A 23,902-nucleotide genomic window follows, 5' to 3' on the forward strand; every position below is an offset into this window, starting at 1 on the left:
GCCATCTTGGGTCATCACATGCTGTATAAGGGGCGTGTGTGCAACCGGCAACACACACACACACACACGCCTTTAAGGTTTGACTGCTAGTCACTGGAAAAATACAGTTTTTATTTTCGCTGGACGAACCAAAGTACCAAAAATGTCTTGTTTTTAAACTTTGTGTCCAACAGGACACCCGTCTCCCCGGGGCCCTCTTTGACCTGTGACCTGCGCCACGAGGGCTCATGGGAAACGCAGCGTCGGGGACGTCGCTGCAGGAGCAGCAGATGCGAGCCGGCGTGTGCGGACGCGCGCGCACACACACACAGCCAATCACGAGCACTCACTCAAACAGCAGACGAGCGACAGCATGCCCATCGCTGCGTCTGCGGGCGTGTGTGTGATGTGATGTGTGGGTGCGCGTTTGTGTGTCCCTGAGTGAGTGCGCGAGTGGAATGCTCATGCAAATGCATGCTGTGATTCGCTGAGACCTGCCAAGCGAAGACCTCCTGCTGTGCTCTCAATATAACCTGAATCTGACTGTGTGGGAGTGTGTGCGTTTGTGTGTTGTAGTTCTAGTATAATCAACTCTTCCACTGTTCCCTATCAGCTTTTTCTGTTCCCTTGTGTTGTCAACTGTAATATCTCCCCCCCCGCATCACCCCTACTTCCACACTGAACTCCGGTCTCCCATGTCATAAGATGCTGTCTGTCAGCTTTGCTCCATCAGCCGAGCAGAAGCTACCTCAATTGTTTTCATATGAATATACTGTGTTATTTATTTTTGTCAGTCAAGGACGCTGGTGAATATCAGGAACTGCTTTGCAGTTAAACAGACGTTTGTACATTTCATTCCACTACATTTACAGTTACATTATTATACATTAAAAAATGCAATGAGCAGGTACTTGAGCAGGGTCTGAATGTCCTCGCTTACTTTGAACGTTGGTGTGTTACAAAGTGTGGATACTCACTCTCTACTGACAGCGTGATGGGCTGGCTGGTCTTGTTCTCTCCGTTCTTGTCGTTCACCGCTTGGACGTAGTAGCGGCCGGCGTCTGGCGCCACCATGGACAGTATGACCAGCGTGTTGTCCAGTGTGATGGCACTGAGGAGCCAACCGGAGATTTTTAAATTGAGCGTTTTAAGAAAACGGGCAAAGTGGAAGATAAAGGGGAAGCCGAGGTAGGTGTGAGGAATCCAGCATGAACGAGTAAAAAAAAACCTTGCGCTTATTCCGAGAAAGCTTCATGAAAAATACACAATTCACTTCCGGCGCTTCCGAGGAAGCATCCGCCTGCCTAATTGGAGCTAAATGTGTTTTCAGTCTGCGTTAATCGGCAAAGGGCATTAAACGTTTTAACATTTTAATTACACTGTTCAGGCTGCATTAGTTGCATTGATTTACAATGTGTAAACATGGCGTTGGTGCTGACTGGGCACGGCAGAAATTATTGACAAGCTCCCCTTGTTCACACATCTCCTCACGGCGCACTCTGAAATATGACTGCCCTACATAGTAACCCACGGCTTCTAATTGGCTCTGTACCCCCGCTGCTTGCAGTGGTCTGCACTTTAGCGGCCCCTCCGCTTTTGGCAGGACGCAATGGAGTCTTTCTTTGACGGCTGCTGAATTAAAACAATCCAAAACACTAATAAACGTTTTCATTGTTTTGAGGCGAATACCCGGGGCTACAACGTTCTCCCTCGGACTCTCCCTCGTCAACATGGCAACCGGAGGGAGAGGAGTCGTCCTCCCTCCCCTGTGCCGCCTGATGTCACGCCCCCCACCCCCTCCCTCCCTGGTTACAATCAATATTCTCTCGCCCTCCTCCCACGCACATCTCGTCCTCTGGCCTAATCTACCGCTCCGTCCTCCTCCCCCTCTCCTTAAATCCATCTTCCATCAGAGGCCGGATGTAGTCATGTGAGGAAGCTGGTCATATCTGGTCATATCTGGTCATCCTCGCCGGCAGACGCACGACTACCGAACCATATTTGGGAATCAACTCAGCATGTAGGTTGTAATACACATAATAAAAAAACAACAAATAAATAGCACATTTATGACATTGTGACACACCTGAAGACAAATCAACGGTTAAAAACTTTCCCAGAAACAAAAGTGAGTTTGAGTCAGAGTCCAATCACATAGCTTGGTCGAGAATGTATCTATTAAAATGATTTAAATCATCAATCGGTTGGGTCTCTGTTGTGATGCAGAGGCAACGTACGATTGTGGGTTCTGATTTATATGCACTTGTCACTTAAATGACGTAGTGGACCCTTGTATATTTTTGAATGGAAAATACATTTTGAAGCAAATAATAATTAAACAAAGATATGAAAATAGTCCTTAGTTTCAGTCGTAAGAAAAAGCAATATCCTCCTTTAACACCCCTCGTTACTCTCGCTGCTTGTTGCACACACATGTGAAAACATCATCACCTCTGTAATGTGCTTTTCAGCCATATAACTATTTAACAGCATGACGGCCTCCTCTTTCTCTCTTCCTCCAGTGTGTCTCCGTCTTGACGTTTTCCAGAGTTACATGTAGGACAGAAATGCTAACGGCCCAGGAGCTACCTGTGCCGTTAGCATTTCAGTACGAGGACTTATGAGACACATCTGGACTCATTTCGCATTCTCTGTGCGCTCCGAGGCTGAAAACTTCCCGAAAAAGGACTGGCAGGCCTCAATGGCTGGAGCTTATGATCTGCGGTAAATATTTAATGCTAGCTTGCCGGAGCGGTGACATCCTGGACGCACAGCCATGAATTATGGATCCCCCTCAGGGACGTGGGCAGAACGGAAGTGTCCAAAGCGACTTGAATGAATCCCGGGTGACTTCCCGGGACCTTTCTAAAACGGGGACACAATCCGGGGCTTAGCTTCTTTTCCCGTCGCTCGGGGAAAACCCTCGCGGATGGAAAGACAGGGGCAGTGCTGGTGAGCTACAGGAGGCAGGGTTTTATACGGCGCGGAGGAGACGGGATAATGCAAAGCATTGTGTGGCGTTTCCCTACTTTCTTCTTCTACATTTTTTTTTTCCGGAACACTCCCTTCTCAATAACCCAAGCTCAAGCCACCGTGAGATTCAACTTGTATTTCACCATCATCCACTGATTTCTGATTTCATCAATAACAGTGTGGGGGGGGGCTAGTTTATTTTAATGCACTTCCCTGCTGAGCATTCTCTTCCCTTGGCCTGTAATCAGGCTGCTGCAGTGTGTGTGTGTGTGTGTGTGGGGGGGGGGGGGGGGGGGGTCACACAAGACTTTGTCGCACAGCGTGTTCAGCAGGTTTAACAGCTCTCCCGTGCACGCCGGCCCTCCGAGATCAAACACCGCACGGTGCAGAGACAAAATTAAGAGTAAGCCAATTACCCTGAATGGCTTCATATGTATATCAAGGGAGCAGGAAGACGGAGATACGAGAGCTAATGGAATTGTTCATTTTAAAAAAAAAACTACACTTCCTGTAAGTAATTTTGCTTCAAAGAAATTAATGAAAAAAAAAATCTGATTATCTCTCTTGATGCATTTTGGTCACCCTTATTAAAATCCCCAGTCCCGTCAGCGTGTGTGTGTGTGTGTGTGTGTGTGTGTGTGTGTGTGTGTGCAGCTGGCTTGTAATGACGGCTTACCGTGTAACCGGCACGGTGCAGGGATTTATCAAGCCACAGAGCGGGGGAAATTTGGACAAATCAGAAATGGGAGCTCATGCCTCTGTACCTGCCTGTTTCTATGTTTATTCCTGCAGCGTCGAGTGCTTTCTCTCTTCATTCCAACCCAATTTCCTTTTTCCATTACGACTCTCCAGAAAGAGTTGCGGTGCGGGAGAGCCTGACAGAGCTGGACAGCTGCTCGTAAAAAACATCCTGGCCCACGTCTGCAGCGTCCCGTGCCACCGCGCTTCCGCTTGCAGCAAGAAGCAGCATTAGCCTCATATGTAATTACTTTCTTTTGGATCAATTCATTGACGTGAGGCGTCAGGGGGGGCTTTCCGATAACTGCCAGCACTTAATAATCAGTAATGAAGATGAGGTTTTTTAGGTTTTTATTTAACTATTCTTATCAAGCTTATTTATTAAACACTGACAGTATAATTACTTCACAACGGTTTATTTATAGGCACTCAGCATACTCAACTATCTCTCATAATACCCTTTAATACAGATATCCTGCAATACCTAGCAGGGGCGACAAGGCTCGCCCATCCAATATCTGTACCTTCAATGCAGAACAGCCAATCCGGAACAACGGCGCGACAGTCCTGCCTTTGAGAGAGTCATACATGCATTCATTACGTCCCCCTTAGACTACTGCAATTCACTGTATGTTGGGTTGGATCAGTCATCCCTTCGTCGCTTGCAGTTAGTCCAGAACGCAGCAGCTCGACTTTTGACCAGGACAAAAAAACGCGACCACATTACACCGGCTTTGGCCACCCTCCACTGGCTTCCTGTTTGTTTCAGGATTGAATTTAAAATTGTATTAATTGTTTTTAAAATTTTAAATGGGTTGTCACCTTCCTACTTGTCGGAGCTCTTACATGTCCACACACCTATCAAAGCACTGAGGTCGTCTAATCAGATGCTCCTCGATGTGCCTGGATCCCGGTTAAAAACCAGAGGTGACCGAGCCTTTTCAGTGGCTGCTCCAAACCTCTGGAATAGTTTACCTATCCATGTAAGAACAGCTCGGACCATTGCAACGTTCAAGTCCCTCCTTAAAACCCACTATTATTCATTGGCTTTTAATTCTAGTTGAGCTTTGATATTTTTACTTTGTTCTTCTCTACTGTCAGTTATTTTGTATTGTACATTGTGCTCTGTCTGTGTTTTATTGTATCGCTGCTTTCCGAGCTTGTTAAGCACTTTGGTCAACTGAGGTTGTTTTTAAATGTGCTATATAAATAAAATTGAACTTGAACTTGAACTTGAACAGATTGGCTTTAACGCAGAGCAACAAGCAAAGTGTAGAGGGACCAGTATCGGCATTACACAGCAAATGGAGTGATGCTCTCTTTATTTAAGAGACACTTCGCCCCCACGGACTCATTTTTAACAACTAATCCTTCTATCCAAGCTCATTCACCGACTGTCACTCTGTGTGCATATCTTATCATGTCACTCCAGTTCTCACAGTTGAGTTGTGCCCGTTCTTACAAACACACACACACACACACACAAACACACACTCTCCTCCCTCCACAGCCTCAGACCTCCGTTACATGCAGACAAAACGGGGCCCAGTCGGCGGATTGCCCCCCCCAGGAGAGAGGGAGAGGGGTGGACGGGGAATCAGGCTGGTCGAGCGTTCATAAGACAGGGAAAGTAGAAAGAGATGTTACCACGCGAGGTCAAATAGCGACGATCTACCAGAGCGAAGCCGGAGGTTAAAACCCGCATCCACCCGCTAAGTAACTACAGCTAAACAGATGAAGTAATTCAGCAATATGTCCATGGAAAGATTTGTTTTCATAACCAATTAACTGTTTTAGTTATTTATTTTAGCAGAAATGCTTCGGTGTGACGACGCCGATTTTCTTTTCTTACTCAAGTCAATACATATTGACCAAATGATAAAGCAACTAATCATGAACACAATAAAACAGATATTCACCTGCAGCTCAAATCGAATGACAATTTTGTATTGTTGCCAATATAATGGAACAAAATCCCATAATACATTTCTTTTCTACCTTTGTTAGAGGAAAATAAAGAAATGTCTATAGTAAAAATTCGTAATCAACTTAATAAGTAATTAAAAGCAGTTTGAAGACGCGCCAGTGGGTGTGGGACGGATAGATCAGGAAACGCCCGCAAATAATAAAAGAATTTGAAAGGTTAGTTGCAGCTCCGTTTCCAGGCGTTCATTCCTTCATGGTGTTTGGTTGCTGCTCTGTTGACGTTCCCTCCCTCGTGACCTGCAGATCCAGTTCATGACCAACGGCCAGCCGGTCGGCCGCAGTGAAACGGGCCCCGGCCACTCACTGGCCCTCGTGACTAATGGGGAATCGATATCAGACCGACGGGACCGTAGCATCACAGGCCCCGGCCGTTAATTGATCAGTTTCCAACAGCAGGTTACTCAAGGGAATTGCCGTGTGTGTGTGTGTGTGTGTGTGTGTGTGTGTGTGTGTGTGTGTGTGCGTCAGGGATGTCCTCCCACTGACTCCACCAGGTCGGGCTCCTCCGTGTTCTGTCTTTAACGGACGCCTCCACAAGGTTGTCTTCATTGCAATGCGGATAAATCCATGGGCGCGTGTCAACGGAAAAAGCTTTCTGGGGGAGGAAACCAGGTAGCGGACGGTAAGTTGTTGTCAGTGGCGAAACAGGGAGAGGACAGTCCGCGCTTTCTCCAGCGGTAGACGCCAGCCAGCAAAGCCCCCGGAAATTCCTGAATGCGAATGTGTTTACTGACGGAGCCGCTGATTATACAGCACATTAAGTCTTCCAAATAACACGACAAATCACGGCAGCCGAATGGAAAAGACCCGGCCGAATGCATTCCCATTCAATAAGGGAAGAATAACGACTGTTAGTGCCGAATAAGTTATTTTATATCCTTGCTTCTACAACACAACGCGGAACGCGAGGACCCCCGGGTGAACCGAGGCAGCTGGACCAACACCTACAGGCAACCAGCCAAACGAGGACACAAGGAAAAGCCGTCGGAGAGGAACGCGGCGATGGAGCGGGATGCGAGAGTTTGTGGGTGCAGTGCGAGAGACGTCGCAGGAGTCCTCGTCCGCGCCAGGAACAACAGCTGCAGAGGCCACGTGGCAAAGAGAGAGCAGTCACAGTGGCACAGTGAGACGCTGCCTTGCTGAGGGGGGGCGGGGGGGGGGGGTAACTAACTATCAGCAGGAAGGCAACAATGCAGTATTCACTCACAAGTTTCTGTGGGTTTCCTTTACACACGCAGGTTCACAGGCGACGTGTTCACACTATCAAATATTTAACTGCTCTCGATTATATAGAGTTGTTTTTTTCAATGATCTAAATGCTAAACAAGACCGTCTGCAATAAGAGTGTGTAAGTGTGTAGTTATGTGTAGTTATGTTGCCTCGAGCTCCAATTGAAGGGATCCCGTACGTGCTCCATCATTTGCCATTTCCCAGGTCAGATCCGAAGCAGGAGAATAATGTGCACGTCTTCCTTGTCCCTCCAACAAAATCCCCAAATATTGTAAACAGATTTGAAGCTTGATTTTGAACACCATCAAACCCTAATCCCAGTATTCCGATAACGTCTCCAACAACAGAATATTTAGAGGCTTCCACCTGTGATAACATATGTGTTTGCTCAACGCGCACAGGACCTGAGACACAAGTCACATCTCAAAAAGCCCTTGAAATAAACAACTGTCACTTTTCCGCCTGCAAAAGCAGAGCAAGACAAGACAAGACAAGAACACCCCCCCCCCCCCCCACTGTGTGACCTAAATTGAAGTGGCAACTGACAGCCTTTCCACACAGTCGAGGTCAAATTGATGACAAAGTGAATGCAAACACATTGCGACGGATAACGTGGTACCAGCGCAGACGCGCGCGCGGAGAAAGCTTCCGATCCAAACAGCCCGCCGGTCGGTGCCGATTACCGCGGTTATTCGGGGTCTGGCTGTTTTTTCTCACCCCCTCTCTTCCGTGGCTGTGGCGTGATTAAGCAGAGCACGGGGAGAAGAACAAGACGAACCCCCCTGGAGGGCCCGCAAATTAAAGTCATGACACCTGAGGAGCGATGGCAGGAGCAGGAGCAAGGGGGACAGGCAGCGTAGGTAGTGGAAAAAAGAGATTTTCGAAATCAAAGATAAAATGTGCTCCACGGTTGCAGTTCAGCGCTTCGTCTCTTTAGTCTTCTTCCTCCTCCTCCCTTCCCTGCTATTCAACTTCCATTGTGATTTGGCACGGAGAAAATATCTTGCAGATGCAAACAGGAGTCACACGAATGACTATTTCTGTGACACGTGGAAGCCAACGTGACGATGTTCAGTCTACGGAGCACCAGTCCTTGAAAAGGTAACATTTGCGGCTCGGTGTAGAACTTTGGCGCCCACCCCCCCTCCCTGATGCCTCTGCAGAGTCAACGCTGGTGGCACAAATCAAATTCAATTAAATGATTTTCAATGAGAAAAGGCGGCCCGTTATCAACGGCGCTCATTTGCACAAAGCGACCTTGGTGTTGTGCGCGCGGCATAAGCATTCTCAGAGCTGGCGGGTAGGTGGCAAGGATGAAGAGAGAGGCACAAGTTTACACACAGTGGGTGGCCGAAAATGGAGACAAAGCAAGCGAGAGAGAGAGAGAGAGAGAAATGAGAGACGAACAAGAGTCAACTAAACACTCTCTTCGATGCCAAAACTGACGACGTATGTGTGTCACTCACGAGTTTCATAAGAATAATCCCTTCAAAAAAAAGAGAGCTCCACTTGTTGGACATTCTCAAAAGTAACCCGCATCTCCACCACAACAAGGGAGCGAGATCGAAGCGGCCGCCAGGAGCCAACAGCGTCTGCGCCGGTCTTGGGAGCTCGTCTCATTGTCATTCTAGGTCAGGGTGTGATTACTGATGATGAGGAGCTGATAAGAAAGATTCACTCCAACCAAGGGCAAGGTCACCTCCCACGGCGAAGAAATGCAGATGTGATGCGATGGGATAAGTGCCTTTTTAACACACACACACACACACACACATGTGTGCAAGGAGCTACACACCAGGAAAGTATTCCCATACAAACAGGACACAGGACCCAAAAGGACCAGATCAACGGTGAAAGATCACCTTGGCTTAACAAGCTACATTATCAATGTGGATATTAAAGTACCACCAATTTTATCATAATAAACTTCCAGGTTTTGGGAGTATTACTGTATTTGGGGGGAAAAAAAGCCTTGAAAAAAATTAAGAACCAATGGCTGTGAAGTCATCCAGACCTCTGCAGCCCACTCTTCATCTCTGCTTGAGGTTAGCAGCTCCATCCTTTTGTCACCATCAGAGAAACACTCAGATCTTAAAACATGGGTGCGAGCTCTTCAATGTGCGGAATACGAAATATGACATCTCTGCTTCTGCTAAATCAATTTTAATCTTCTTGCCCAATTATGAGTCTGACAGTGTTATAGGTGTGCAATGCTTAATCGGTTGACTGCTCTTTCAATAATAGATAAGCCTAAAACACACCAATGCACATTCGTTCATTTTATATGAGTCTCAAATTGGAGCATACAGGGTCAGAACTGAAGTAAAAAAAGTTGTCCACTGCCCCCCCCCCCCTTTTTTTTTGTCCAAATAGAGAACCCCAGTGAGAGGACACCTCTTTCACAATCCACTTCTATACTTAAGTGGACAGGATGGGAAGGCAAACCAACAATCCCACTTTCAGTTGTCGGCAGCCGCGGTGCTCTCTGGTCACCCCGGAGACATACAGCTCCGAATGAAGACGGAACGAGACGTGGATGAACTGAAATAAAAGTGGTACGTTTTGGTTTCCTTCAAAAAAAATGAAAAAACGAGGAACAAAGTGGCTATCTCGTTTCGCTTCGGTCTTGGCCCTCGTCTTGCAGGATGAATTGAAACTCTCCCTTAGCACAAGAAACGTATCAGGATGAATGACAAAAGGCCGGCAGGAACAGACGCTCTGCAACTAAAGCCCTCAGAAAGGAGCAAACACGGCTCGGAGCATTTTACACGATCAAACACAGTCAGAGTAAAGCAGCGAATCTGAGGGAGCAAAGTGAACAAGAACATGAACACAAGAGAAAAAGGACTTACATGCGACTGCCGGGGGAGGTCTTGCGCCCGTCTCTGAACCAGGTGACCTGCGGCTGGGGGAAGCTGCGGATGCGGGGCGCCGGGATAACGGCCCCCTCTCCCTGGGAGACCGACTGGGTGCGTTCGCCCTCCTCAAAACTGCCCATAACTACAGGAAGAAACAAACAAACAAACAAACAAACAAACAGGTATACACAAAGACAGGAAGACACGTGAGCGAGTAACCCGGGTAAAGGTCGCGCAGAGCAACAGACACAGAGCTCCCCTTTTTCTCGCTCCCCGTCTGACTTTGCCATCTGCTTTCTGTTGTGAAGTGGCACTTTGATGGACAGCTCTGTGTTGTTGCCATGGTTTCCACAGTACATCAAGGAAAGCTAGAAAGGATCCGAGATGTAATGACTCAGAGAGAGACACAGAGGGGCGACGCTAAATTGACTCATATTCATATTCATATTCCGTAGCCTCCCGTGTGGAGGCATCAAGGGCAATCAATCTTGATCAGGCTCTAAATGTGTGCATTACTCAACATAGTAGATGACCAGCGCCGCAGCTATTCTATTATCTCCTAATATATTTCATTTGTTACAGCGCTTTGATTCCTCCCTCGCCTCATTATATCTTAAAAGCTGAGAAAAATACCGCGCTAAGATTCCCGCGTCTGCCCATTCGGAAGTGAGATCTACGGCCAACGACGTTTTTTGAGGCATTTCGCGTCGATCAGCCCCAACTTCTAATTGTTGTTTCGATCTCAGCTGTGCAGTTCTCCGACGCAATCATACCGGACTGATGTGAAGCTCTACGCAGTGTGTTTTTTTTCGCAATGCACCGCCTTCCGGATGAGAAAGCGCAGACTTTGGTTTTGTGTCGGATGCATACCGTGAGATTGTTTCACCTTTATGAGAGAGGTGCGGGATGTAAAAAGCAGCTGAAAGCCTTCAAACAAAACTTCAAACACTATCGTACACAGATTAGAAATAATAATATCTTTAGTAAATGTATGGATCAAGGTACGGGGGGGGGGCTTGATGGCAATCGTATTTTTCTTTAGCGTGCTGGCTCCACCCAGCTTAAAAAAGGAGCTTACATAAAAGTCTGGCAAGTGTGCAAATCTCCCGGCTTTGATCTGCAGTTTCGCCGATTTTATGTCCTCCTCCTCTTCCCTAAACTCTAATGCCGCGGCATGTTTCCCTTTGCCCGAGGCGTGTCTGCGCAACCCTAATTGTGCCACCTCAATGCCGGAGTTTGCAAAAGAGACCTCGCCATCCCTCTACGGCAAAAAAACAGTGTTGAAAGCAGAAAAGAGTCAGACTGCTGGAAGAGGGAAGAGCGGCACAAGCAATCGGTAAGCTACCAAAGTAGCATCTATAGCACTACACAAGTGGGCCGGTGGGAGTGTCGGGCCTCCTCTGTGCCCCTCCCATAACTTTCTCTCGCACGCCCTGGTTGGCTGCGTTGTTCATTCGGGTACAGCGGCGTGTCACGTCCGCTTAAATGCCGCTGAAACGAGGGGAAGCCAACAGACCTGGCGTACCCCGAGAGGGGGGGATAATGGGCGTAGGAGGGCTGCGCCTATCATAGGGGGGGGGGGGGGGGGGGGGATTTGTTTGCGACAACGCTCCAGACAGCTCAGCGGCGCGCTTGTAATAGCTCGTTAACAAGACGTCGTGAGCCGAGGGGCCTGGGAGCGGCGCCGGGAAAAAAAAATCGACAGAATGCAAAGGCGCACCCGAGCCCCTATTTTAAGGCACGAAGCGACAGATGTTGTTGACAAAAGCGCGCGAGAGAGAGAAAACGGCATAAGCGGCGGTCATATTGAAATTGAGCAAAGTTAAGAAACGACCACGGCAACAATATCAATCTAATGAGAGCGGCTGAGTGGAACAGCTGCCGGGGTTGACAACACCCAGAATGATGTGCAGGTAGATCTTTCACCCTGCCAGCATCTGTCCCTCCCTGCTCGGTCCCTGGGGCGGGAAAGGCAGCCGAACAAAGTGTCCACCTACCGTGTGCTCACATACCCCCTCCCTGCCTCCGCAGCCATGCTTTTCATTCAACCTTTAGTTCCGTTCACCTGCGTCTCATGCGGATACTTACAGGCCACCTGCACTTCTGTGCGCCTCTGCAGAAGAGCTCCCACGCGATTCCTCACGATGCAGCGGTAGAAGCCGGCATGGGAGCGGTCCAACGAAGGGATCAGGTACCTTTGGTGGGGACAGAAAACAAGCACAAGACACGGATGAGGATTCTTTTAGACGGCATCGGATGAAATAGTGAACTAAACAAGATAAAAGTAGATTCAAAAAGGGTCCTTATGTAAGGGCGCAAACACAGATATTTCTAAAAAGCACAAACAGTATTCTGAGAAGGTGCACACACACACACACACACACACACACCAACAAACACCATCTAATAGGAACAAGGGCACTGAGGACATCTGAGCTTAGCTATTGTTTATTCTAATGATAATGATGCTCGGGAGGCTAACCGAGCTTCCACAGCAAAGCTCTCCCCGAAGACACACACACACGCACACGCACGCACACACACGGGCACAGACGACCAACACACGCATTCCAACCGGCTCTATGCAAACGCACGCATGCGCACCAGCTCCCCTGGGACACAGATCGAAGCTACGCGTCTCCACCAGTCGACGCTCTCCCTCTGACCTTGACTTTTTGTGTCCAGCTGCGGTGGCAGTACCGCCTCCCCGCCAAGCGGAGGCAGCGCAACCTGCGCTTTACAAAAGCTGCTGTACTGCGAAGACTAACGACCCACTTGATGTATATGCGCGCGTCTTGAGGCACATCTGGTGTTGCAGCTGACGCTAGAAGAACAAGTGGCAAGTGCTGATGATGGAAAAAGTCTGCCTCTGCATTCGTTCCGCGTCCTCCACGTTGTCCACGAATGTGTGTGCAAAAACACACCTCGAGACAAACGAACCTGAGAATTGCACACAAAACAAACCTAAAACATTTGATGCTAAATTGCACTTCAAGTGCGAACAAAGATTTTGTGGCAACAACGGCGCTGCCTCTCGAGAAGAGACACCCTGAAAGAGTTACCCGCGCTTGTGCAAATCAAAGACAAACGTGTTGACGCGGTTGTCGGAGGAGGCTGGGATGAAGTGGCCGTTTCAAACGCCCCTAATGGTCCTCTGTGTGTGTGTGTGTGTGTGTGTGTGTGTGTATAGAAGCTGCTAGAAACCACCACTTTTGATCCAACCACAAGTTTACTGGCTTCTGGAGGAGACACCTGCAGACGCTTATCAGTGATCAATGTTTGTTCGACTGTGTGCACGCGGCTTCTTCGGCATCTGCCGTACAGCGATGCCGCTGGGATGCAAAAGATGCTCTATTTTCGATTTGTTTAAGTCGTTCATTTCAAAGATCAGGCTTCCAGACTGCTGAGCACGGCAGGCATCGTCTTGGCGCGGAAAGGAGATAGACGCCGCGGACAACTGGCGGCATAATAGATGTTATCACAACAATGAAGACGTTGGGAATTAGCCTTAAGAGAGTTGTGCATGTTTAATTCTAGCACAACACGCCTTGTCAATACACTTCTTGTGGGAGGTGAAACACTTCTCGCTGCGAGAATGGCGCTTACCATCGCTGCTGTCACATTGCTGCGCGCTACTTGCTCGAGAGTGCTTAGCGCACCGCCAGGCGGGACGCCGGAGTGATGTTTGGTTTTGTGATTCTACCTTTTGTGTCAAGAGGTTTTATTTGCATTAATGCATGTTTGGGAAGCGCTTGAGTGAATGACGGAGAAGTGAAAGAGAGCAATTTTAAAGTTTTGACAAGCTAATTGCTGGACGGTTTGGACACTTTACCAGAAATAAATCTTTTCGTTGAGGAGGAAGGAGTCAAATAATAGGAGGCGTTATAGGCCTGTTCCCCTAAAAGCACTAAAACGTGTGTAGGATGTTGCCAAACCAAACAGTACTCAGACTAAATATACATGAATAGACAAGTTTTCACAGACTGCCAGGGGCTTAACAGAAGCGAAATGAAATGATACTTTCTAAGAGGATGTGTATAATAAGCAAACCAAACGCATAAGTGTGCGGAATGAAACCCAGTACAGACAACCAGAATATATTTAAAAAGTCCTTATGAATTTGATCAGGCTGAGAAAAATCCCCCTTCAAAGTCTTAGCTGTCGTCTTTATGCCTTCAGGCTTGCAAAGTGACGTTACTTAAGACCAAACATACACACACAGATGGGCGACAAATTAAAATAGAAAGTGACACCCAATTAGGAGAAGTCAGAGAAACTTCAAGTCTCTGAACGGGGGAAACCGTTCCTCCACAAGATATTTCCTCTTTCTGTGTTTGGACAATGGTGATGAAGAGCGCTCACTAAACCCTTCAGCCGCCCGTCTCAGTTCTATTTCGTTATGTACATTAGTTGCGTCCGTGTTGGGAAACTTTACTTTTCGCTACATTTCAGCGATCAAAGCCGCTGACCCGTTGAGAGCAGCGCCTGTTGGTTTGCACGTTAACACGTTGGCGTAACACTGATGTCCAATGGGTCCAATGGGTCCAGTGGGTCCGCTCATTGATGTGTCTGATTCTCCCTGCTGGGTACTCAACAGTCCAATCAGACACTTGTGCAGGGAGGTTTTCAGCCTGCACATCTGGCTAACTAACTGGCCACAGCATGAAATAACTGTGGCTATGAAAACCTCTTGAATGTGAATGTTTTTTTTTGCATACTTTTATGTTTCCTTCCAGCGAACACAGCGGTTTCTGTCTGGACAGAAAATTGATATGTTGCTCACTGCTAACTGTTTTGGGAACAACAAGACGAGCCGCGCTTTACTTGACCTCTGCAACATCGGCATGCCATCGCACTCCAGAAACGGGGAAACGAAATTAGCAATTTGAGGTTCTGTGTGTATGACGCACGCCTTAACGCATGGAAAAGGGGCTGCCGCCAAGTGGAACCTGCACTGCGCTAACAAATGGTTGGATATGTTCGAACGCTGTTAATATCCATAACAAAAAAAAATGAAGTGGTGTCAGATCCCATTAGCAGCAGCGTCATTTGCACCCGAAGGACTAAATTAGTTTTTGCCTAAAGTCTGTTTAGGCTTAATCAACTAATTAGGAAGCTCTATTAATGATGTGCAACTCCTTTCATATGTTCCATCAGCCAAACTAATACACATACGTGCATGTGTGATGCATAGGAGGCAGAAATATGAGGCTAATAGGTGATGAAACACACACAACCTGTGGTTCTCGTCGGAGTTTGGGCGGAGCAGAAGCTGACAGGTGGTGTCGGTGCTCCAAGTCCAACCCCGCTGAGGCCTACGGAGCCTGAACCTTCAGGGTCACTGTGGAGCGTATTCTCCCTCGCTCCCTCCCTCCCTCCCCGGCCCTTTATATAATGAATACAATTAACCTTTGCGGAGCGGCGAGTGTTGGCAGCAGGTTGGGGGGAGTCTGTGGGAAGGATGGGGGGGCGGGGGGGGGGCCTAGCCGTGTCGGACAGAGATTGATTGATGCCCCTGTGGTCAGCGCACTCCGTCACATCCCCTTTAATTAACCCCACTCAGGAGAAAAGATCCGACGGGAGGAACGTGGGCCGGAGAAGGAGGAAGACTGGGAGCGTGGAAACGATGGGAGGCCGGGTGGAGGGAGGAAAAGGGAGGAGAAGGGAGGGAAAGGTGACGGCGTGGCAGGGGACGATTGGCGAAACCATAACCCGCGATTGAAGACGGCTACGTCGCGCTTCGCGGCGCGCGCTACCATAATAACATCAAACCCGTGACCAAGGTTAGCGCCAATAACATTTCACTTAAATTACTGGTGCAGAAAGATAATAAACCCTCACACACACGTAATTATAGTCTAAATGCATGAGAGTAAACCATTAAGTGTTATTATTGCTGCTGAACACGTCGCACCATTTAAAACGTGACCCGGACGCTTTGTCTCGTGCAACAATTACTTAACAAGTTTTAATGAAAGCAGATACGTAGCACGTAGTGATGTTGTTTTTTTACTGTCACTGTACAGTAAAGGCCATCGCCCTCTTAAAACACGTTTTTTATGTCATTCTACTTTCGTTAATGAGATTTCTTGCGGTATCGGTGCACACTTTTTGTTGTAACATATAAACAAAAGCAATAGCACGCAGGCAAATGATTACTTCTGACAGGATAATTACTATAGATTACAGGGGTTTAGACGGATGGACGTGCCCCTTAAATCTGATAGGATGATTATATGTTATGTATGATGTTGTGCGAATCATAAGTAAAACATTTGCCGTTGCAGAAAGCAGCAGTTGAAGTGAAATACTAGTATGTGACACACCTCGGAGCCATGATGTTTCCTTCACCAGTGTCTCTGAAAGCAGCTGGCAGTAAATCAATCAAGTGAAATCTTTTTTGAGGAGACGTCCCTTTGAAAGTGGATTGATTCATACACTGGGATCCTTTTTTTTTAAATTCTATAGGATGAGCATCTCCTCTCTGATCGTCTTCTCTCTGCCCATCACATACAACACATGACGGGTAATAAGGGGCTTCTGGCTTCATCTCTGGGAAATCAATAGTGGGTGATTTGTCTACACGTCCAGAGGGATCAGCTCCATGTGTTCTATCTACCCTGAGGATAAAACAGAGGGAACGCCGACAAGAGCAATCTGCATTTGGTCACTCACTGCTTATTAAGTCCTACGTATGAATGCATGTTTTTTCATTTTCTCAACCCCACTAAAAAATAATTACGACAAAAGACGCAGGGATGATGTCACGTCCTTTAAAGCAGTGAGGCATCTGTTGGTTGTTCCGTGTGGCACATGGGATCGAAGCATGTGAAAAATATGGAACGGGGGAGTTTGAAGATGATTGAAGAAGAATCGAAATGACACGATGAGGCGACCGGTACCGGTGCCTCGGAGGCCTTTCCGACGCCTCGCGATGCAACGTACCGAGAATCGCCGTGTGATTAAAAAAAAACAAAAACAAAAACACAGTAGCACATGTTCTCCAGCGAGCGTCTTTGAATCAGAGAGTAGGCAGCGGCCCCGCGAGCCAGCTTCCAATGTGGGTCAGCGCTAAACGTTCTGGGAACCTGACCAGTATGTTTCAATCCAGACCATTTCGTACTCGGCAGGCGTTACGCAAAGTCGTACCACGGCGTCAACGCGGCTCTGATTATCCAAACGCTCCGCGGGCAACACAATACGCACAGTACCTGCCAAGAGCGCATTAACCCTGCAACTCGTTAAGACACAAATACAGTAAACACGCACAACGAAACGAATGGCGTCTGATTGGTTTTTTTTTCTTTTTTTGCTCTCTGGCTCGCTGTCGCTCTTTCAGTCGGAGGCACTCACTCTCTCCACGTGAAACAGTGAGCGAGAGCGAGGAGGTGGAGAGAGAGAAAGGTGAGAGAAAAGCCGAAGTGTCTGGGGGCCGTGGAGGAGACTGGCAGGGAGGTAGAAAATGGATGTTTTTAGTTACAGGGGGGAATCCATTAAGGTCAGACCAGAGAGGCCGAGACGCTTCCTGGCCGGGCCGGTCCTCTCCGAGTCGGCTCTGCCTGTTATTTTATGATACTACTTCTTTTTCTCCTCAGAACGAAAATCACCCATCTCGTCAGAGCGTCGAAGGGAATTACATTCTGTTAAAGTTGACTTTTTTTTTCAAGGATACTGCAATTTTCTCCAGTGAAGTGGCAGTTAGCGGTATTATTATACGTTTTATTTCCGTTCGTTGCATTGATTTGAGATGTGAGGACTCTTCAAAGCTGAATATGAGGGAATTAAAGAGCTGAATGGGAATGAGTGCATGAAGATAACGTAAGTGTCTTAACAGATGGATGTAGGTGGAAGCAACATTCTGAAAGACGGCCATTTGTTTGTGTGAAGCGAGGCAGGGATGCGGTGAGGGTCACCTGTGCAATAACTCGCTGCTGGAGACAAACAGCCTCGTACGAATGTTAACGGAGTTATCAGTCGATGTCGTTTCTAACGTGGTCACAGACCAACAAAAAGCTTTTGTTTGTATCTAACTTGGAGGTGAGAATCAGCAGCGAGAGCGACGCATCGATCCGTCTGACGTGCCGGATGGTGCCGAACTCGAAAAAAAAAAGGGGGACGCGGGATGGCAGATAAAAGTCGAGTCAAAGGGCAAATTTGATTCTCAAGGTCACCTTGTTTGTTCATCGTCCCAGTTTATCGCTCTGACGAGCAAAGCGCTGTGGTTGTTGTGTTTTAGCTGTTTGTGGAGGAGGCTTTTCAACAGTCGCAGGTCCCGAGGCTGCGAATGATTACCACAAATCGTCGCGCTGGGCGGCGAATATCGGATGAAAATGAAGGTGGTTTCATGTCACGTTGAACAATATTCAAATCCTGTTGGGAGTAATATTTCATTACATGAATTTAAATTAGATGAAGCTCACACTATACGACGCACACACACACACACATTAGATAAGTTGCCATCATCTACAGCTACATGGGCTTTTCCTTCGTCTCCATCTACTGAGCCGTCTCTTTCCCCAGACATGGGACGACATTGTGTTGAACTTGTGTTAATTTGTTCAGAGCCACCATGAAATTATATCTGTAAAAACACACACACACACACACACACACACACACACACACACAAACGTAGAATGCCCGGTGCTAGTCCACGTATATGAGTCGGACAGGATTAGCAAAAAGAGAAAGGATGAAAGAGAGCTCCAGACTGTGAAGGGAGGCGTGGAAGACGGAGTGGGGATTTTTGAAAAAAGAGTGCAAATGAATCTCCATCGCTCAAAAAGTGTTTTTATGATAAAAGCTGTTCTACTTTCAGAACACAGTCGCGTTATTCAGAGCGCAGTCATCACTGGAGCGATCGAAGTGGCATCTATTATGCCACTTGTCAAAATGTTAACGTCATTCTATGTTTCTTCCTCTTTCCGTCTTCATTGTAAGAAGCAGAGTTGGCTGAAAATGGTTGTGACTGCATTGTGGGGGAAAACTAATTTTCACTTCTCAAAAAGTGACAAACAACAAGGAGAGGTGAGCACAGAAGAGATGACAAGTCGATCACTCTAGTCTAGTCATGTCCGTCATGCTATTTCATTTTCTTCCTGTGAACTACTGTTAAACAGCAGTCTGTCCCTCTCATTACTATATGAAAATCCCCTGAAGGTAACGGACGCCACACTCCACCAACCAGCCAAGAAACAATGGACAAATAAAAACGAGATTAATAATGACTCTCTTAATTAAGTTTCGAGGTTAATTGGCAGCATAAAGCCCGGGTGGCGTGCCAGGTAAAAATGCCCCTGAGGTGTTTCTATCCGTGTGACGGGCGGCGGTTGCAGTTTGCGGTGTGTTCACAGACCAAATCGATCCACTAAAGCAGCGCTGCCCGACAGGTCGAGCGAACGGACGCCGTAGCTCGGTTGATTGAAAAGTAGCTGGCGGGCTGAGAAAGCGTGGGCGCCCCCTGCACTAAAGCATCGTGTGTTGATTCAAGGGCTTATGAGCTCAAAAATCCTTAATTGTATTGGATATAATCTTCAATCTTAATTAATTAAAATGAATTATAATTTGGAGAGTTATCTCTTAAATGATTATGTGTGAACAAATAAAGCAGAATGCTCGCCAAAATGCTGTGAATACAAATGTGTGTGTGTGTGTGTGTGTGTGTGTGTGTGTGTCTGGCTGGCTCACAGATACTGTGTGTAATATGAACTGTTATGTGAGAGAATTTAACGCTGGGCCTGTTCCCTGCCAGATCTGAAACTTGTGACAGCAGATATCACAAAAACTGTCCCACTCTCCAGCTCTCTCTAGCGCGCACACACACACACACACACACACACACACACACACACACACACACACACACACACACACACACACACACACACACACACACTTCCACCTTCATGTTGAATAGTAATACCCACACACACACCTTGCAGCATTGATCGGTTGCCAGAGGACGCGAGGTCAAGTCGCATGGTGTCAATATTTAAACCAGCACTCAGCAGTGGGGACCTCTACCGTAACCTCATTAAATATGGGGTTCTGTTCTGCTCCAATAGTCTCACAGCACAGATAAAGAACGACATGAGGAATGAGGAGGGCTGCCTACCTAAACACACAAAACGCAAAATACAGAAATGACGGAATGTACATCAACAGTTTGAGAAAAAAATGCAAAAATGTTCTGCATGTGTCCGTGTCACCTGGTGTTGCTTTGCCCAGCGCGCGCGCGCACACACACACACACTCACACACACACACACGCATAATCCGACGCTACTTTCCTCTCGACCGTTTGTTTAATCAGCCGTCCCGTCACTCACCCAATAACACGGGGAAGGGAGGCTCGAGGCTCCAGCACACAGAGTGTCAAGTACGGTTGGTTCTGATCAATTGTTGTGGCATCTGTGTGTCACTTCTGCGCCCCCCCCCGTCTCCCCCATCTCCCCCATCTCCCCCCCCCTCCTCCGCTGTTTCCACTCTGCTCTTATCCGTCTCTAGAGATTGTCAGCAGAAAAGCCCGTCTGCATCGACCGGGCTCGCTGCACGTTCGCCGCCTGTTGTGTCCGCGTCCACACTCGTATCTGAACACAACACTCGGGCTAAGATCAGCAAAGTGTGTGTCAACGAGCTTTACTTTTACATCCTCTGGTGCTTCCTTTACACTGCTGTCTGCACGCACACACACACACACACACACACAAAAATCGCCCAGAGACACACTGCTGGCCGAGATAAGAGCCATGTTCGCCACATTCCCGATCTTAAAGTTACCATTAAAGACGATTTATCTCCTGCCCCAACTCTCATTCGCGCCTTTCGCTTGCGCGCCGCCCCTCCAGAGAGAGTGATGGGGGTCACAGAGCCCCCACAGGAAATGAGAGAGACAGAAGAAAAAAGGAGAAAAAAAAAAAAGGCATTTTCCTCAGTGCCGCTGTGATGGATAGAACGTGCATGCAGACTAGTACACAGGGACAGAAAAGGTTTTGGTCATTTGATCTTAATGTAAAAGTTGATATTTTAATAATTTATCTAAAACGTTGATTTTCTGTTTGGATTCAAATGACAGTCTTTTGTATTCAATCATTTTTTTGGTTCAGATAAGACACAATCACTTAGCTTTATGTTTCTTGGGTGTGGAAATTGTGCTTTGGGTTCTTCCTCAAATAGTGACACCTAAAATACGCGACATATTATTTGGCCATAATAAACTCGCTGCTCTCTTCTGGTTTGGGTGGGATTTTTGCCACCTTGGTCTCAAATGTCAAAATGAGAAACCCCTCAATTTTGAATCAAAACGTACATTCTTATGGCTATGTATGCCCCCCCCCCCTCTCCACCGCCCCCCAATCGCTCAGCCATTCATTCGCTCGCTCCTCACTTGTACTCCAGGGAGAAGCGCGTCAGCTCCGTGCTGTTGTGGATCCATTTGAACTCCAGCGGCCAGCTGCCCTCCGCCATGCACGTCAGCACCAGCCTGTTGCGCTCCAGATGGAGCTGGCTACGCACGGGCTCCGTCTTGAAGTAAGGCGGCACGTCGTCTGGGAAGAGACAATAGAGAGAGCGTGGATTCAAAGTCTTATTTTGGATAACAAGACATCTTGCGAAAAGGGAAAAATGCAACAAAAAGCGCCTGAGTGATAAAACACCTGCTCTCAAATCCCACACTCGCACATGAACCCGGAGGCACAACTGTGAGCACAAATCATCGACTAAACGAGTCGGGCTTTAGAGAAACAGCAGAAAATGTATTCTCGTCGTGAACCTTTGTTTCATCTAGAAGAAAATACACGCGCGCAGATGAGGAGAAAACACTGCGTTGTCAAAAGCAAGAGGAACACTTGCTCCATCCTGACTGTTTTGTGGACGGCCAGACGCTGGGATCCCACCTAAGACGAAGCAAACCCCCTTGTATTCGATTACCACTGCAGCGTGTGAACGCCGCGCTCCAGATGGACGACCCCTTGCTGATCGGGGGTCCCTGTTCCCACGCGAGGCCCCCTTCGCTTGCGTTGGAGGGGGCGTCGGCTCTCGGGGGGGGAAAGCAGGAGCTTCAAGTTCGAGGAGGAGTTTTTGTGTGTCAGTAACTTCACTGGCACGCTTTCCTCCCCGAACCAAACAGAGCAGACAGGAGATGAGGAGGAAGAGGAGGAGGAGGAGGAGCCATGAAATCCTTTGATCATTCGTTCGCCTCCGCTCCCTTTCGCTCCTCCTGTGTTTCCTCAACACGCTCTGTTGAAGTGTGAAGGAACGGATTGAGGAGCACCGGCGATAACCTCTCCACAGGCCGATGCGCACACACACACACACACACACAAACGCCTACACAAACACACTGATTTTTATAACTCAATCAAGAGCCCTCACGCGCAAACTGCCAAGGTCCCTCGTGGTTCTAATCCCTCACCCTTGATAAATGACGCAGCAGCGACGAGCCCACCTGATGATCATTGTAAATATAGAACACATTAATTGGATGGTTGGATGATGTAATTATCAAATTGACTGATAATCAGGCATTGAAATTAAACTGTCAAGATGATCTATAGCGCTGGTATTTTGTTCCTCAAATTCAGCAGAGTAAGACTGATAAAGAGGAGAGAGTGTGGAGGAAAATATAGAATGAAGAGTAAAACGTAGTGAGACTCCCACGGGGGATTTACAAGCTTTTCACATTACTGAGACTTCATGTGATGACAAGATTTATTCATCACGCTGCTGGATAACGCAAGGTTTAGTATTTGAAAATGCTGCTGATCAACGACGCAAATCCTTTCATGCTGCCGTTGTAAGTCTTGATATAGAAAAAGGAGCATATCGAAAAGCACTTCTCTGTATAATAAAGTGCAGCAGCAACAACAATTACAGGCCAGAGAAGAAACTTTGTTGCTTTGCGTTACGAGGGTGGTACTTATTACTGGACTGCTGTGTTTAGAGCCTCGTCTAATCCAATTAGACCGACTTCAGAAAAGTTACGAGAGATACAGATTAACTTGTTGGAAAAGATCAACAGAGTCAAGAGGAATTACAAGCGCAAACAAACACAGTAGTTTCTCGCAGTGAAAACGTGCATGACATAAGACTAAGTCAACGATAAATATTCGCATGTTGCCGCAACATCTTGATGCATATTTATGAACGGTACGTTGGTGGTTTCTGACTTCTGAGCACAGCGCCGACCCCGAGGCTGGCCGTCAATAATAAAGATTTACAACAGATCGGCTGTTTGCCGTCTTGGACTTTTGTCAAGGAGGAGGATAAAGCGCGCAAACACCCAAACGCACAGCTAATCAAATATTTATTAAAAAGAAATGCAAAGAAAAAATGAACAACAACCGGGGGGCAATAAAGGAAAATTGACGCGATACAAGAACAAAATGAGGGAAAATGCACATTATATACATATGGGAAAGCAGCACGGCTGACAGAGGACTTAATAGATGCAAAAGAGAGATAAAGTATCAGACTCAGAGGCACGTTCTGAGTTAGAGTGCCTGGGCATCTGCCAACGCACCGTGAGTTACTACCACGGCCGGCGCGCGGGAACCGCCAGGGAGATGGAAACGTGCAACAGTGATTTGAGATGGACCAGACTTATTATTCCCTGGCGATGAGTGCTTGGCTTTTATCTACGATGGGGAGATAAAAGACAACGGGGGGGGAGGTGAGGGTGAAGAAAAGAATTGGGGAAGGGGAAGGGGGGAAAGTGGGGGACAGCGGTGCCATGAGAGGGAGGGAGAGAGGGGCGTGCAAACAAAGCGCGCAGATACGGCATCGAGCGCGAAGGCCGAAAGGAGACCGCGAACACCGATGAGTATCTGTTTTTCAGACGATACTAAAGAGAAATTATTTGAAAAATTCCAGCGACCGAAGCAGAACTACGTGAAGAGAAAACGTGTAAGATGCCAAATGATTAAACAAGTGAATGAAGGCTGTTGTAGCTTTGTGGATGTGAATACAGTGAACGAGTCTCCCCGAACGTTCTCCACTACTTCATGTTGACATTGTGTTTGTCTATCTTGTCATGTTGCCCACAAATTGTCAAAAAAATGTTTTTGTTTTTTCCCGAAACAGCTGCAGGATAAATTTAAAAAGCGCTTGGCAACAGGGAATAAAGTGCAATATGGAGA

General features: G+C 47.4%; 1 protein-coding gene across 7 annotated transcripts in view; it reads right to left on the reverse strand.

Moving 5' to 3' along the window:
* The window catches only part of sdk2b (sidekick cell adhesion molecule 2b), a 266,141-nt gene that overhangs the window by 44,013 nt on the left and 198,226 nt on the right, over window positions 1–23,902 (reverse strand). For all 7 annotated transcript variants that reach the window (XM_040176380.2, XM_040176377.2, XM_078103192.1 and 4 more), the window contains exons 2-5: window positions 21,154–21,313; window positions 11,853–11,959; window positions 9,759–9,906; window positions 957–1,090 (exon numbers count right to left, since the gene is read on the reverse strand). In XM_040176380.2, coding sequence (XP_040032314.2) covers window positions 957–1,090; window positions 9,759–9,906; window positions 11,853–11,959; window positions 21,154–21,313 — 549 coding nt within the window. The remainder of the gene's footprint in view (window positions 1–956; window positions 1,091–9,758; window positions 9,907–11,852; window positions 11,960–21,153; window positions 21,314–23,902) is intronic.

Source organism: Gasterosteus aculeatus, chromosome 5 (assembly GCF_964276395.1).
Source record: "Gasterosteus aculeatus chromosome 5, fGasAcu3.hap1.1, whole genome shotgun sequence".
Taxonomy (NCBI): domain Eukaryota; kingdom Metazoa; phylum Chordata; class Actinopteri; order Perciformes; family Gasterosteidae; genus Gasterosteus; species Gasterosteus aculeatus.